This window comes from Pleurodeles waltl, chromosome 3_1, assembly GCF_031143425.1.
Source record: "Pleurodeles waltl isolate 20211129_DDA chromosome 3_1, aPleWal1.hap1.20221129, whole genome shotgun sequence".
Taxonomy (NCBI): domain Eukaryota; kingdom Metazoa; phylum Chordata; class Amphibia; order Caudata; family Salamandridae; genus Pleurodeles; species Pleurodeles waltl.
The window spans coordinates 618692517-618709462 of record NC_090440.1 but is presented as its reverse complement, the minus strand read 5'-3'; the positions used below and the strand labels follow the sequence as shown (position 1 = coordinate 618709462).

Below are 16946 nucleotides of genomic sequence, written 5' to 3'. Positions count from 1 at the left end.
GCCTCAGACACAACAGAGGCAATGTGATGAATTATAGACCATTTATCAATATGGACAGTTAGGAAATCAGGGGCACCCAGCTTAGTGAAAAGACCAGAATTAAAAACGTTTGCGAACATGATCCTCGGGGATGTGTTCTTGTACTCAGTACTCACCTCGAGTACCTCATCTCTTAGCACGGAGAGCTCATTGGCGTTGCGAGCCGTGAAGTCATATCTGATTTTGGCATATTTCTTCGATCCTTGTGCCTCCAAATTCCTGCAAAAAGGTGACAATTATCGACAAAAATCAGGCCGATTATTTTTTGGTTGCATCTTAAACATGTTATAGGACAAGCATCGCATCTTCCTCGAATAGATGGTAAAAATGGATTCACTGAGACTTTACCGCTGCGCCGTGATAACAAACCGCACAGTACTTGAGGGCTGAACACGTGCCACCTGTAACAACAGTGAGGCAATGTCCCACCAGAATCGTAAAGTTACCAGCTAACCCCCACGTGATTGCGAATAACTTTGCATATCTGGATTTACTTGCGGACTTCCACACGGAATTCCCCATTCTGAAGGGTTTAAAACAGACATACTCGACCTGCTATATGTCAGAGTGGGGCGGGGGGGGGGGGGGGGGGGGTTAGTGGCAAAGAGGATAGTGAGTACCTTGGTACATGGTCGGACAGGGCCGGACCTTGGCACGAAGCTGCACTGCAGCTCACTCCCTACGTCAATTGCACCAGAAGAAATTTTCATCCGGTAAAATCAGTATCAGTTTTTCTTCTCCCAGAACATCCTGGTCCAGATCTCATAATGGTGTGGAGCACAATTACACACGGGAACTCTACTTTGCAAAACTCATTATTGGGGCCAGAGTGTGCACTGCAGAACCCAAGACTTTAATCCAACCCTGCCTCCAATCTGCCGGTACAACATAACAGAACATATGTGTTTGCAAAGCACACATTCACATTGTGTGGCTTCTTGGCACAGAATAACAAATGTTTATTCCAACCCAACTCAATGGCGCTTATTTCATCGACCTCAGAAGGATGAACGGCCGAGTGGGCCTGCCAGGTCATGTCAGCATGAGGAAAAACTCAGATGCCTGGAGAGGGAACAATATTCCACAGTATTCCACTGAGCAACAAGACCTGAACAATGTTAGCATAGTTGATGCATCTTAATCTGTCCATGCCATTTTGCAAAGGATTATAGCATAATGTTTGTATGATAAGAAGTGACCTTGAAATGACAGCTCAGTGACAGGGAATCGATCTTGGGTTAGTGGCCTCCAACAGTCACTGTCGTCAGATCAACTTCATGTGCATCCACCTAACAACACTTATTTACCACTGGACGACAGATGATGGTAAAAGCTGGGACAAGAAGCTTCGACTATGGTATGTGGAAAACATATTAAAAGAGCATATCTCACGTACCTTTGCTGACCGGCAATTGGTTTGTAGGGATCCAGTTGGTCACCAGCCTGGCCTTTTTTGACTGACGACTTCCGAAATGGGTGTCCATTTGCCGAACTCTGCAAAACAAAAAACAAAATGTTGATCTTGGAAAAATATAATATTCCTGTTTTATACCCAGTGCTACAATGCTCGATTGGCTACTACTGATGCTAATTTTAAAGGTTGGGATAATTTGGGGAAATAAATCACCAGAACCTACTATAAAGAAGCACTTGCAAGGCGAATAGGTCTAACTTGCATTTTGAGTCATGACTAAAACGTTTAAAAAAAGCATTTTGCAATATACAAAAACAAACAATGTTTGCTTTCTGTTAACAATGCATCTGTTAGATAAATATGTAATGTGCTGCGAGTCAGTGTCTTTTTATCTGCAAAATATTTCTCCATGCATTGCAAAGATAGAACTCCTTAGAATAGCACAAAATTGGAGGTGGAATGATACACCAAACAGCTGACAGCATGAAGTTAGACTAAGCTCACTGTATGAATATTAAAAAGCAAACTAGTAAAAATTGTTTTTGCAGATTGCTGTACTGTCAAGCCAGACCAAAAAAGGGAACTGTTCCTTATATATTTAAATAATAAGATGGTGGACAACTTGGGAGAATTATGTAAGAAGCACAGAACATCCATATGAAGAACCAAACGTGGTGCAGAAACTTAAGAGGCTGTGAGACTGGCGATAATGCAAGATGTATCATTCCTAGCCATACCATGAAGCAAGAACGAGGATCCTCAAGGTTCAACCTTCCTATTCAAGCCAGAATCCATCATAGTCCTGCATAGCTGTGGGGCAATACAAGTACCCTGGGAGATTTAATTCAGCAGTGTGCATAGAATGTGTGAGCTGGTTGTGCAATGGCATCAACTACCTTGGTATGCTTAAGAGCAAGTCCATGTAATTGCATTGTCAAAGCCCCTGGTTGTTTGGAGCAAGTTCTACCACTTATGTGCTGGATTACTGTGCTGGATACAGATCATATCTCATGGGACTTTGGAAGATATTCCTTTCAGTCCTGGTGCAAGGAAATTTGTAAGTGAAATCTATATGACCCTACTATGAGATGAATGGCCACCAATCAGGCATTGTAGCCTTCAATGCAGCCTAAGTAGAGGAGCCCTCTGCTACTGATTACCATTTGCCCTTTTATCACTTGGGGAAAAATGGAACACATATCCAGTTTATGTTTCTATAGTTTCTCTCAAACTCCAGTGGATATGAATTGTAATTCACACACTTGTAGCAATGACAATTAAATAAAGCAGCTGATTGGGGTGCGTAACACTGCACAGTGAATTCCCACCCACAATGCCGCCTCTTGAAATCTGTCATGACGGAGAATGTGCTGTTATTGACTGCAAAGTTGAATGTTCCGAGAGGCGGACATGTTGCTTCCTAAAATGGTAACAACAATCATTTATATGTCCTGCTCTAGGGAACCCATGTTCAAACCACAGCCAAGGTTTGTCTATCATTGTGCATCAATTGTATCTTCTGCACGTTAAAGTCAATATCACATCAAAGTAATGTAACAAAACATTACCTACTGAAGTATAAATTGTGGTCTGGATGGGACAGTCAAGTCATACTTATAGAAGCTTGAATATAAAGATAGTATTGATGATAAAGAATTAGAAACAGGTAAATGTGGTTTTAAATACAGTCAAGCAGGTGGCTCTAGTCTGAAACTTGAAAAAATCCTGAGATAAGAAGGATCAAGCACTTAACGAATGGCTGAGCTACTAACCGGAACGACAAAGACTTCACATGTTGGACAGGTTCTATTTTGAACACAAAATTTTATTTTAATCCAGCCTTTTTTATACAATGACTTCAAATGGAACTCACAAGAACTCTGGTTTGCAGGGATTACCTGGCTCTGTTTTTGTGCATGATAACGCCATGCTTCCAATAGGGAGGTTATGAGACACTGAAGCTAGTCCACAGGCAATATCTGATTATTCAACTGGTTTGGAGTGAAGCATGGTGCTGCTAGCTCAAAATATGATGGCAACATACAGGGGCGTAACTTCATTGAGGGTGGCTCCCCCGCTATGGCGGAGGAGCACCCCCCCCCCCCCTCTGCCAGCAGCAGCAGCTGCAAAACTTTTACAAGAAAACAATAATAGACTAAGTTTATTACTGTTTCTTGTCAAAGGGGTGGGGCCATGGGCTCTGAAGAGCACAGTGGGGGAGTGCACATGTATGTCTGCCTGCCGTCTTGGGATGGCCAAACACACATGAGCACTAGGCTCTCTCCAACCCGGCAAAGCAGGCACTGCATTGCCGGGTTGGAGACAGCAGACAGAGACTTCCACTCGGCTCGCAGCGCCCTGGCTAGGCACTCTGTCCAATTCTAATGCTGCTTTCATGTTGCAAGCAGCATGAAAGCAGTCTAGGATTGGATGCAGGGCAGGCTGGGAGCCTGTGCCTGCAGTCGAGAACCAAGGATCGGGCGGCAAGAAAGGTACGTTTTTTTGTTTTTAAAAAAATGATTATATTTTCTTTTTTTGTCCCCTCACCACTCTCTGCGCTGCCCTGCCCCTTTCCCTTCCTGAGAGCCGCCACAGAGCTTCACAGGGGATTTATTAATGTGTCTTCCTCCCCCCCAAGTAAAATGCTGAAATTTGGGTTCGGATCAGTGTCTGTCAACTTTCACATGGTGGGTGAAAAATAAAACATAATGCTCAGCTTGGGTTTGCAAAGTTACTGAGCTATTAAGCTTATTTTCTGCATGCTCACTTAAGAGACTGGATACCATCATCTGGGTGCTATACAAATCAACAAAACATAACATAACGCTCTAACAAAGTAGCTCAGAAAAAGATCTGTAGGAGTGCCAAAGTTTAGAGTCCACCGCTATGCCCTGCAAACAGAGAAAAAAGAAACAGCACACTGTGTGTAGCCTCTAAATTCAGTTAGAGGAGGAAGACAAGGCCTTTAGCATGCATGAGGACAGGACTTTTAGTAAATCAACCTCAGAAATAAAAAAGGATGCTAGGTGTATAACTACACTGTGCCACTATGGGAGGGAATCTTGTTTGTAATTATAATAATGTGCTGGGTAATTTTGAAGTCTGGCATAATTGTCCAATGTCCATGACATTATGCCACGTAACTGGCTTTCATAAATTATTGAAAATAAAAACAACAGGCCAAAATGTTCAGCAAAGCAAGTGCCTGATTGGTGCTTTGCGTTAAAGACCGCAGGGCCATGTGCATTAATTGACATAAAAGTGTCAGGGAGCAGAGCTCTCCTAAAGTGAGCTTTGAGATTGTCAATATTAAAATTGTCTCCAGTGCTGCTGAGTAGATCCTGTAAAGTGCTGAAAGTGTGGACATCTTGGTCAACACTACTGGTCCAGGTTATTGAGGAACAAAACCAGACACAGGGAGACGTAGACAAAAAGATAGTGAAAACAATTATTTTGGGTCTATTGCTTTTTGAAATAGTATTTTGTCTTCTAGGAGCAAGACATGAACACATTATCTTCAGCTTTTCATATGCATGCCGCAGATGACAATGTGAACATGCTGCATGTCTCTACTTCATATATGATACAGAAACAGATTCTTGAGTTGTGCTGTTTTCAAGACGCATTTTCAGGAGGAGGCCAGAGGTAATGATGATACTGAAACATTCTTGCAACATCTTTTCTTGCTGAGCACACTGTGGTGGTTGTTGGGAAATTTCAGATTCACACCCCTTGAATTCCACTGATTAAGTTACGCACCTGGTAACTGGTTCCTGCCAGTGAAGGCCCAAAGCAAGATGGCTGTGGTGTTAGGAAAATAGTTGTGGAGCAGGAAGTGGAGAAAGCTCAGGAAGGAGGGAGCGCGTGAGGCAGGAAGTAACACTGAGCAGCCCTTGTACTCAGAATTACAATAACCCAGCAAACAAGAGAAGGCAAAGCAATCTTTGTAGGTCGCTGACCACAAAGCAGAACGCTCACCTGGTCTTGCCCAAACGAATCAGGAGGGTGTGAGATTTCCATTTCCCAGGGGGCGCCAACGAAGATGTCGAGCGGGGGCTGCCAGCCACTGTGGAACTTTGGGATATACTGCGGCACCAGGGGCTCCTTCGGCCACTCAGCCCTTCAGGAAGAGAAAGGAAACACAGTGAATACCACAGAGAAAGGGAAGTGTTCAGGCACATAAAGCAGATCAAACATTGTTTTGATAAACAGCAAAATAGCCTAATCCGCCGAATTTAGCCTTTTTTCGTTTTCCAGAAGAACAGGCACTCCCTCTGCAGCTCGCCCAGGGCTGTCATGGGTTCAAATAAGGGCACGGCTCGTACTTCCTGCTGAGTGACTTCCAAACTGTAACGCCTTGCCTTTGTATTTGTACAGTTGTTCTCATGCGCTAGATATTAAAACCAAACAACTCATTCATGAGTGAGCACAGCAATCCACCTTAGTGACCTCATTTGTCGTGCAACTCAATCAGTTCATATCCGAATTGTATATCTTATTAAATGTCTTCTACATGCATCAACTCTGCATAGAGCAATTCCCTGCATCTTTAAACATGTTAACAAATTACACTCAAAACTAAAGCGTGATCATCACAAGAGAAAACCAAAATAACGTTTTGAGAAATGTTTAATTTATTTCCAAGTCTGTGCTAAAAAGCGAATGGAGAAAGCATTGCAATATATCCATTTCGTTGTGTCGCTCAAAAAAGCATGATCTGAGCTAACATTTTTGGAAAAAAAGTTCTTACATGGAGAGTCCTTTTCCAATAAACTAAAACTTTTGGGTGCTTTGCCTGTATTCATTCTTTAATATGGATTGCTACATGTATCATCATTTCATTGTTATTTATTTTCAGTATGTTTTTGAACTTTTGTCTGAAACTTGTTAAAAAAGCAAGCATTGGCAAAGTCAATAAGTCTGGCATTGGTTGCCGGTATTTTAGCTTTGTCAATGCTTATTTTGATTCTTCAAGGTTTTTGTAAAACTTTAAAAAACTTTATTTTTGAGGAGCTACCAGACACTCACCAATATAAAAAATAAACATTGACTAAAATTCATTTTTTGCCTCACAAAGCATAGAAATCCCTGATGGGAATTATTGTGTATAGATGTGCGCCTTCTGAAATACCAGAATGCTGTCACCCACAGTCAAGTTAAGTGAGCTGACCTATTGCCATATGCTGTGTGGGAGGAAGTAAAATGTGAATGACTCAACAACAGACCAATGAGTAAAGGGGGCTGGCTGAAAACCCTTATAGGTATGTTATATATAACTTTAGTGAAATCGAAAGGTCTTGGCTAAAACCTGACCTAAACAAAAGGCTTGGAGTGGTACGTCCACTGACATCATGAAAGCATTTAATGCAGCAAGGAAGTACTTATTCGAAGGAATTCCCAGAAACAATGGATCCCATTTTTCCTTTAAATCCTGCATTCTTTTTGGCTTACAGCCTTTTACAGTGAGTTATACAGCATTTTCCACCTACAATTAGGAGACTTGAATATTTATATGTAGCAGTAGTTTGCATATATCTGGGCTGTCAGGGCAAAAAGAAGTCCCCACCTGGCTGTCTTTTTTTATAATAGCTTCAGCCCAGGGGTCAGACCAGGGGTCTGAAGCTTAGCTAAGGGATAGGTGTTGTAATTAAAAATCAGACTCCTTCTCTCATCATCTTGTGAACACTTTGTAAAACGTCCCCATACCATTTAACGTGAACCACAAATCCTTTGCCTTTCCTAAATTAATTGATTTGAAAGGTCTTGTTAGTGCAGTCCGATTCAGATTCAACATCCTAAGATAGTGCTAGTGGTGCATATTTAGTGTAGGCCTTTACCCGGGAAACCACGGGAGGCTGCTGATAGGCAGCCATGTTTGGCACTACTTGAAACTTCTAAAATCCTAGTGATTTAATGTCAAGGCATCTCATAGAAGCTACTCAACCAAGCGTGCACTCTCATCATTGAAGTGTAAGGGCCAAAAGAATCTCACTAAGAATCCAGAAACGTTAAACTCCTCACACTCAAAAACGACACATGATAAGTGGTAATGGTTACAGCATCTTATTATACATTGACAAGCTTGGCTTTAGGGCTGCAGAGCTTCAAGAAGGTTTACCAGATCTCCTCACCATCAGGGGCTTAGGCACTCAAGTGACTAGGGATTCACAAGTGACATCTCATTGGTTAGCAATCTTCTTGACAGTCACAAGTACATCAGCTCACCTGGTAACGGAAACAGTCTATAGATAAAACCACCCCATGTCAGCCTAAAAAGTAAATTAAGGACTCAAATTTTTGCAGGATGCAGGAAATTAGGACTCTTTCTCTTTATTGAGTTCCTCAAAATAAATATTGCAAACAAAAAGATCAGGGATGAACTGTAAAAACGAGCTCGTTGTGAAAGGCCTAATCTGACACAATATTAGAAAAAAGGCAATTGACAATTTTTTCAACATGTACGGTACAATTGTCTCCAGCAACATAAACCCCTAATAGGGGTTCTTAAGAAAGTGTCTTCTTTTCCTCTTACCTGGATCGTGTCCATGCCTCTCCCAGGGACTCCCAAAGAATCATCTCTTTCGGCGTCAGATGTCCCTTCAGGAAGTCAGTGGCTTCTTTGGAGAGTAGAGGGCACCGCACAGACCGTGCCACCTCTGGCCCCCCAGTGCTCTGCACGATCTAAGGGTAGACAACAAAGGTTGCAGAGTGACTTGTTCACTGCTCCATTTAATTACACCCAACAGTTACACTCCTGTTACCAGGACTGCACATGCCACACTTAAGAAAGGAACAATAATTGCAGGATACATGCTTCTCCCCCCTCATTTACTGATACTCAATTCGCAGCATCTTTTACATAATATGTGCTTCGATTACTTCAAATCACTTTAATATAATTACAAGTAAATACACTGACTGCTACCATGATAGTTGCTCCCTCACTCCTCTCCACCTGCAATGTTTGCATCCATTCAGTGGCATGCTTACGTGCCTGCCTCTTAGCTTGTCTGTCTTTCGTTTCTAAGGTAGAATTGAGGGGGCGAGCACGCAAGGTATGTCTGTCTTTAAACCGACTCCAGCACACACAATGTTATCATACAGAAGAGTATTTTTACATCTATGAAAAAAGCATTATATAGGATATTAAGTAATTGGAATCTGTTAAGCGGCATCATGGTGCGGCAAATTCAAAGGAATTCTGAAGTACTTACCAAGTCAAGCGGCCCAAACAGGAAGTGCACCAATTCAGCAGAACTTGGGTTCAGGATGTGTTTTCTTAATTTAGCCTGCAAAAGAAGAATACGGGCGACCTTATTAGTCAATGAATAGGACAGACTTTTCCCGAAGAAAGTTCTTGTGAAACATTACTGCCGAGTTCCCGGAAGTGTATTGGATACCTCATTTCCCTAGGTAGTGTATATGCTTAATTTTGGTTTGTTCAGTGATAACGTCCTCACCTTGCCTCTTTGGATGCAGAAACATAGCCATCCCGTCTCCCAGTATGCAAGATTTACAGCTCGTCAACAGTAATCCAGCCATGTCACTAATTAATTGCATTTTATTGCTTCATTAGGACAGTCTTCTTTGACTGAAATTTCAACAAAATAGCAAGGGAGCATCTTAAAATCATAAAAGCTACACCTTGATCATGGGGCGTAGCTTCAGGGTGGAGGGTCTTTGGGACGTTACACCCCCCCACCCCCCCAATACATGTATTAATTAGAAAATAGATGAGTACAGGAGCTTTCAGTCCGGTATGGTAAGGGGTCTGTCAGATTTCACCTTGGATTTTTAAATACTCAGACAAAAACACACAGACTTCCGTTTTGATGGTCTTAAAACATGGGTATTTTACAGAATACTGTGTTTCAAGTACCCTTCACAGCCCACACTACTTTCCCTTTTATTGGTCCTTAAGCCCCCCTCATGCCCTGCTTCTCAAATAATAATTAATATGATATGCCAGGGTCAGTCTTACTGACCAAGCTACGCCCCTAACCATGATTCTAGGCACCTTACCCCTTCTCATCAAATATACATCACTTTTTGGGAAGAAGTAATGTAGCAGAGCGAAACTTGATTCAAGCACACAGTAGGCATATTCAGGCCATGCTTCCTTCCAAATGCAGGAGCAAGAGTCTGGTATCCTGCCTTCTGTTCTAGACGGGTGTGTCATCTGTTCTAGTCTAGTGTAGAATGTTGTGCGTCACATGGAATTTGTCATGTCATTGGTGTGAGTGTTCTATCGCTGCCAGTTGGAGCTTCGGTCTACAGTTGAGAGCTGAGCTGGTAACATCCTGGTGGGGATCCATTTCTTGTAACTTGTTCCTGGGTAAAGTACCCGTTCCTGTACCTACTTTTCTACTGGATCTTCCTGCCAGCGTGCAACTTCGAATCGTAACAGTGGAGACAACAGAAAACTAAAGGTGTTTAAGGGAGACAGAAAAAGAGATCCCTGTGCTGCCAAGCTGAAGAAGAAATCCCACAAGAGCCACAAGACCTTGCAGCTCCAAACCAGTTCACAGCAGCACTAATGTGAGTGTGTAGCAAGAGCAGTGCTTAATTTGTAAGTAAAAAGGTGTCGGCGCCCAAAGCCCTCCTCTTAAACACACGCTGCTGTAATTAAATGTGTGAACATGGAATACTGAGGAAACTTAATCCTGAAGCCATCTCTGGCCCCTTTAATCCTTTTACAGCCACTCCCTGCCCCTTTAGCTCACTCTTGCAGCTTTCTGATTTCTCCTATTGTGACGCTTTTTTGTTTTTCTCTTCCTCCGTCTTTCCCATATATGTCTTTTGCTCGCAGAAAATGCTTGAATCAGAAACATTTGTGCCAGCCCTAAAAAATAAGTGCTGGTGCTCTGCACCAGAAAGAAGCACAAATTAAGCACTGAGCATGAGTGAATGTTAACACATTTATCAATCTTGCTCAGTGGCTGATTGCTGCAAGAAGGGCAATTTATTCAGTTTGTACTGGTAGATCAAGAGACAGCACAGCCAGGGCAGTGCTGAGGAGTCCTGATGCAGGATTGCTGAGAAGGCGTTTGGTGCAGCAGCTTTAACAATTGTGCATTTGGAAAGTTAGACCCATTTCTGCCTAGGATCACAAGATACATCAACACAGTTTTGGTGAGAATAAACAGCAGTTTAGTGCAGGGACCTTATGTGGTATTGCTGTACAATGAATGGACTATCAAACTGGAAAAAAGCGTGGTGCTGTGACGTTACAAAATGCCAGCTGTACAATACTTAAAGAAACAAACATTTGCAATGCAATGGGTCTCGCTTTTTCTTGAGTTAGAGCTATTAGCGTTGCGAGTTCCTAACTGGACTTTTCGTGCTGCACAAACTGAAAATGAAAAGTAAAACTGTTGACATAAGCGAGCGGTATCAATGTGCTTCCGTGAGCGTGAAGGAGTGAGACAAAAGGAAAAAAAAGTTCGCTCACAATCAACGTTATCGGCAAAAGTGCAGTTATCCATGTAACAGTCTCGATGGCCAAGGCGGTAACAAAACCCCACTAAGGAGGGACCAACGTAAAGCAGTTACCAATGAAAACAAATGATTTTTGAAAGGCAAGCCCATGAACGAGTGCTAGTGATGGGTGTGTGGTGGGCGTGGTTTAAAGCCCAGATACATACCAACACGGCGGAAAAGCAGTGCTTACGCGCTGCCATGCTCGACCTAAAAACACAGTGTAACATGAAAAGGGCTTCTTCATTGAACACCTACCAGGTGCTTTTTCACTTTAAGAGTTTGGGCCCATAAGATTTTGCTTTCACTTTGTGTTTTGGTGGCTTGGCTAGTTGTAAGTGCCTTAGTTAGAGCAAAAATAACTGTCCGCTGCTGCAGAATGAGCACAGCTTCAGCTGGTGATGGGTGAATACAAGTGCTGCGCTGTGCGCGCTCACCTCGATCAGTCTGGAGTACAATACTCTCTCAATGTAAAGAGAAGCTACTCTGTTGTCGCTATACATACGGAATGTACCTGATATTCCCGTAACAGGAATTCAGTGAAATAAAAGACGTACCATCCTGGCTAACAAAATCCTGGCTGTTCTGTTTTATGATTTGCAAGACATACTGCTTTTTGTATTTTTTTGTCATTTGAGAAACTGCCTGTCATTAGAGAGATATGTCTGATTTTAACAGAGATTAATAAAGCCGGTGTTCAGCATTTCACGTGTTTATTTTATCCTCCAGGTACAATGTCCGCTAAGATTAAATAAAATGGTATAGACTGATTGTCAAGTTAGGATTCTAGGAATCGTAGGGCCAGCTACAGCTGCTTTACTTTCACATATATCTTATTGAACATGTGGATCTTTCATGGTTATCTAAGTGCATCACAAAAGAGGCCAGTTCTAGTTTGTGCTACATGGTAATTAGGTGGTTATGCAGTTTTAGTACTGATGTATCAGTTAGTTTGTTGGCATCAATGTAGAAGTTAAAGTACAGCTTGGCACGGAACTTTCTCCACTGTTTAAGTATACCAATGTATTAATTGATTCTACTGTAGACGTAGTTGGCATCCATGGGGATTTTGTGCAAATGTGTGTTTCATTTTGTCCATCACTGAACATGTACATGATCAACAAACTTCACTGTCAAATTGATTACTGAGTTGCTTGCAATGTTTTACTATGTGCAGCACGAGTGAGTTGGTCCATGGGAGGGGCGAGTGTGTAGTGTTGAGTGTACTTTGGTGCATGGCTACAGTGTCCACGTTTCGTCTGCTGGCATACTTTTGGTTGTTGTCCGCACAGAAGGGACTGTGGGTCCCAGGGTATTCTGATGCATGTGTGCTATGTGTGTGGAGGATGCTACCGCTCTGAGTTGAATGCCCGTGCATGGAGAATGTGTAATCTATTGGGTTGAAGATCTGTGTGCTGTTTGTGTGGAGGGTGCGTACTCCACTTAGTTGAAGGCCCTTGTTCTGTTAGTATGGACGGTGTGTACTGTACTGGGTTGTATGTCCAGTGCTGTTTGCTTGGAGGATGCGTAAGCTACTTGATTAAATGCCTGTGAGCTGTTTGCATGGAGGATGTGTACTCCACTGGTTAAAATGCCTGGGTGTTGTTTTCATGGAGAATATGTACTCCACATATGCGGGTGGCTGTGTGCTGTTTGTGGAGTGTGCATAATCCACCAGGATCATTCCCTTGTGTGTGCTGATTGTGTAGTGGGTGCATACTCCAAAGGGCTGAAGGCCCATGTGCTCTTTGCATATAGTATGCATACTCCATTGGGTTGTAGTCCTGTGTGCTGTTTGCGTATAGAGTACATACTCCACTGGGTGTGATGCAAATACAGATTATTGGTTTTGAGTTTTTTTTGGTTTGGTGCCCTGTAAGGGTGTGCAGTTTTAGTTCCCTGTGTGAGGGAGTGCGCAAGGTTGTGTGTGCTGCAATTTGCCATGTGTGAAGTTGTGTATGGTGGTGTTTAGTTTTGAACGTATTTCTTGTACAGTGTGTGCATCGTTCACAACGATTTATTTTGCTTCACTGTTATAGGGCTATTTGTGAATTATAAATCAAATAGGTTGTGTTCTTTTAGTTTGGCTATTATGAGTACTGTTTCTTCTGTTCGCATATGTTCAAGTTCTTTATAGTGAAGATGTGTGGTATCCTATCTACTGTTCTAACCTAGTGTGACTTCTGTTCCAGTTTGGTGTAGAATGTTGTGAGTCATGTGGATTGTGTGATGTAATTAGTCTGAGTGTGCTTTCCCTGTCAGTTGGAGTTTCTGCCTACAGCTGGGGGCCGAGCAGTTTATGCCCGGTAAGGGTGTGCAGTTTTAGTTCCCTGTGTGAGGGAGTGTGCGAGTCAAGAGACAGCACAGCCAGGGCAGTGCTGAGGAGTGCTGATCCAGGATTGCTGAGAAGGTCCCCTTATTTGTAACATATTTCTGAATACAGTACCTATTCCTGTACCCTCCTGCCTCCTGGGTCTTCCTACCAACATGCAACTTCTAAATGGAACAGAGTCTTCATGGCTGTTTTCTTTAGGGAATCAAAAGAGAAATTGTAAATTCAAAAATACAATCTATTCTTAATCCTGCAGTGAATACATTTACCTGGCTTTTTTAACCTCTTACATGTTCGGTCCTCCATCACAGACATACTTGACCTCTTTCACTGATCTGCTTCCAAGAACCCTGAGTCTTGCCAGGGCCTCAATGGAATTATGAGTACAAAGGCATTTCCCTCTCTTGGGCACTAATTTACTATGCATTTTGGGGACTCTCTTTTGTGCTAGAGCCCTCGCTGGGCAACCTCAATTTCCTTAAATAACCTCCATAGATCAAGAGAAGTTTTATGATTAGTAATTATTATAATTATTACATCTTATAAAGAGCTCAGCTACCCAAACAGGTTTCCTGTCGCTAAGCAAAGGTAGGGCAAACCAGATTGTTAAGATTGAAACATCCAGGTCTTCAGTTTCTTACTAAACACAGACAGTGAGGTGCAGTTCCTCAAGCACTAAGGAAGGGTGTTTCACAACTTCATGTCCAGGCATGTAAAGGAATGGCCTCCCAAACGATCCAACCGGTTTCTGGGCACAGTACACAGGGCCTGGTTAAATGATCGCAACATGAGCGTGGGCTGATAAAGCATCACTAAGTCTTGGATATATCGTTGGCCTGTGCCAAGTCTAGCCTTGTACATACAGTATAAGGCTTTTATCTATATTCAGTTTTCCACAGCAAGCCAATGAAGCTTGCTAGGAGGGTCAAAACGGAGACATGTTTCGGAAGGGGATACAGTGCTACTTTTAGGCATCGGATGGATGCCTTATCTATTCCGAAATACATCATTTTGCCATAATCTATTCTTGAAAGTATCAAAGCCTGGACCTCTGTCCGCTGGACTGACTGAGGAATCATCAGAATTATTTTTTACCCACACATGCTCTCATGTAGCCCCAACAGGTCCAGATCAGCATCTGCATAAATGAGGTAAGAATCGTTTCTCTTCCAATGCCAGAGGGAAGCCTTTTCTCGGACGGGGGTTGCCTGCACTTGTACACTGACTTAACTGAGTGTGTGAATGGCTTTTGCTCTTTTCAGGGGAATTTCGTGAACTGGCCCATAATTTTCACAATCGTAGCACCCTTTACTGGAAAGTGAAGCAGATCAAGGCACAACAGTTGTGTCAACACCTGAACTCATTGTCTGTTCTCTTTCTGCTGCAATAATAGCTAACCACATAGGCCACTTCCCTCTTAGCCTGAGGTTACATGCATTGTGGTTTGCTGCAACTTCTCCAAAACAGAGGCTGAACCAAGACAAAGCAAGGCGAATGACACCTACAGTGTGTGAAGATACATGTCCACGTTTCTATATGAGCTGAGATGCAAGTGCCCAGGCAAGAGACCCAGGACATTGGCATCATAAACCACAAAGTATGCTAGGAAATAGTTACTGCCAACCCTGGCCAGCATGGTGCCTGAACCTAACTCCATTTGGAGGGCACCTTCTGCGAAGATAATCTCTCATGGATGCTCCCTTCACTGAGAAGAACAACTTGAATTATCTTGTTTCTAGATGCTTGGATGATTTATGTCTATAGCCTGCAGAACCTCAAAACCATAGTATGCAAAAAGCTTACACCTCTATCTGAAACTGGTCGTAGAGGATTTCAGGAACAATGACACCGCCATCACGCTCTGCCTGTGGTACTTATGTAGTATAACCAGAGTGTCACAATGTCTTATACATAACCTAGATCAGTGGTGTGATCTGCTGTAATGTGCACCCCCTTGTATTGATAATTTAGACTGAATATAGTCGCATTAAACACAAGATTATCACTCTGGTAGGAAAACAATATATTGAAAAGCAAAATATTGCAACCTTACACACTATAGCAAAGTTGGTGATCGTACCCCACACCCACACAGGGTACAGCAGGGTGTGGACTAGAGATGTCAATTTCCAATCCAGCCATCAAGGACTGAGATTGTTTGCTTACTCAGAAACCTTGTTGGGGATTTACAAATTAGCGTCACATATAACAGACATAGCAGAACACTTCATCCCTGTGCCTCTGCCGTCAGGTTCAACTCTGTGTCCAATCATTACTCGTCTCTTCCACGGTGTATCTCCTTCCTTGGAACTACAGAATCCCCATCCTCACATCCCTACATCCTAATGTCTCTGGACTCCGATGGCTGTTTCCATCCATTCTTTCCATCCCCTCAGAAAACACCTTCTTCCCCATCCACGCCAAATCCTATTCCCTAAATGTACAGTGACTTTATTATCTCTACAGCTTCCAGACATAGGTGTATATTGGCCTCCAACTGCCTCAAATGGAGGACAAACCCTCCTCCCGTATAATACAGTTGCTTGTTGCTGCAGGAATGTCAGCAGTAAATACAAGCTGGCTTTGACTGTATATTTACTTTGCAAACACTAGGTTTCTGCTAAAAGGAGAAACAAAGTGAATCTCGGCTTTTCCCGGGCCTGTGGGAAAATTACGCTATTGATATTTACCCACAACTTTCCCTCAGAAGTGGACAAGAGAAATTCTTCTAAAAAAATGTCACCAGTGGTTTGAAAGTTGAAAAGAAGAGGGAAATTCTAATTTAAGAAGCGGGGCAGGTTCCACCTCCTCTTTAAATGAACCATGCATCAAAATGGGCACGTGTATGCTTCAAATGTGATACTTCCCTCTTTCCCCGAAATAGGGGTGGATGAAATGTATGCAATGTCACGCATGTTATTGTCTATGCATGTTGTAAAGTGAAGCTGTATACTAAGGATACCAATTACTTGCATATGTCTCTGATTCCAGAGTGGTTAGAATTTTCAGGCTGTAATCACAGCCCAGTGCTTTTTTCTGGCCACTTTGGAGTTTTCTAATTCAGAATGGGGAATTAAATAGGGGTTCAGTTAATGATTTTCCTCTTTGAAAGTCTTCCCTCATGTACATGTTTTCAGTAACAAGAGAGGTTTGCTTGGGGAAAATCCTCAGGCCCAGTTGCAGCTCATGCCTGACCCAATCTTAAATTGGGCATAAACATAGCCCCTACCGTTATTGTATTAATTAGCCAATAAACTCAGAATCCAACTGATATCCAAAATATTAAAAAGTAACGGCCACGTTTACTGATATAGTCAATAATAATGTATTTTTTGTTGTTAAATGATCTTGATTGGATTTGTACAGAGATCAGCAAGGAGAATGTGATACGGTAGCATAAAACATATAATTCTTATAGTTCACATACAAGATCATATCAACGTGTTTTAATCCCCCCTCCCAGCACACCCGGCTCTTGTGTGAGGCATTATGTTCATCAGATAACAGAAACAGGATAGATAGTAAAGGCTGTTACATAGGTATTCAACATCATGGGTATGTCTGGTACCAGTTAATTGTTCTGCAACTAAGGTCGGCTAGCATGGCTACCCAAGCCCTGGGATCGTCTTCCAATTTATCATTGGTGCGACATGCTTCATACGGATTTCTTCTGCTGTGGCCTAT

At 42.5% G+C, this 16946-nt stretch overlaps 1 protein-coding gene across 3 annotated transcripts in view; it reads right to left on the bottom strand.

Annotated features, from left to right (window-relative positions):
* EPS8L2 (EPS8 signaling adaptor L2) overlaps positions 1–16946 on the bottom strand; it is a 323428-nt gene that overhangs the window by 8566 nt on the left and 297916 nt on the right. For all 3 annotated transcript variants that reach the window (XM_069223096.1, XM_069223097.1, XM_069223098.1), the window contains 5 exons: positions 8668–8742; positions 7986–8134; positions 5432–5573; positions 1436–1533; positions 156–258 (listed from right to left, as the gene is read on the bottom strand). In XM_069223096.1, coding sequence (XP_069079197.1) covers positions 156–258; positions 1436–1533; positions 5432–5573; positions 7986–8134; positions 8668–8742 — 567 coding nt within the window. The remainder of the gene's footprint in view (positions 1–155; positions 259–1435; positions 1534–5431; positions 5574–7985; positions 8135–8667; positions 8743–16946) is intronic.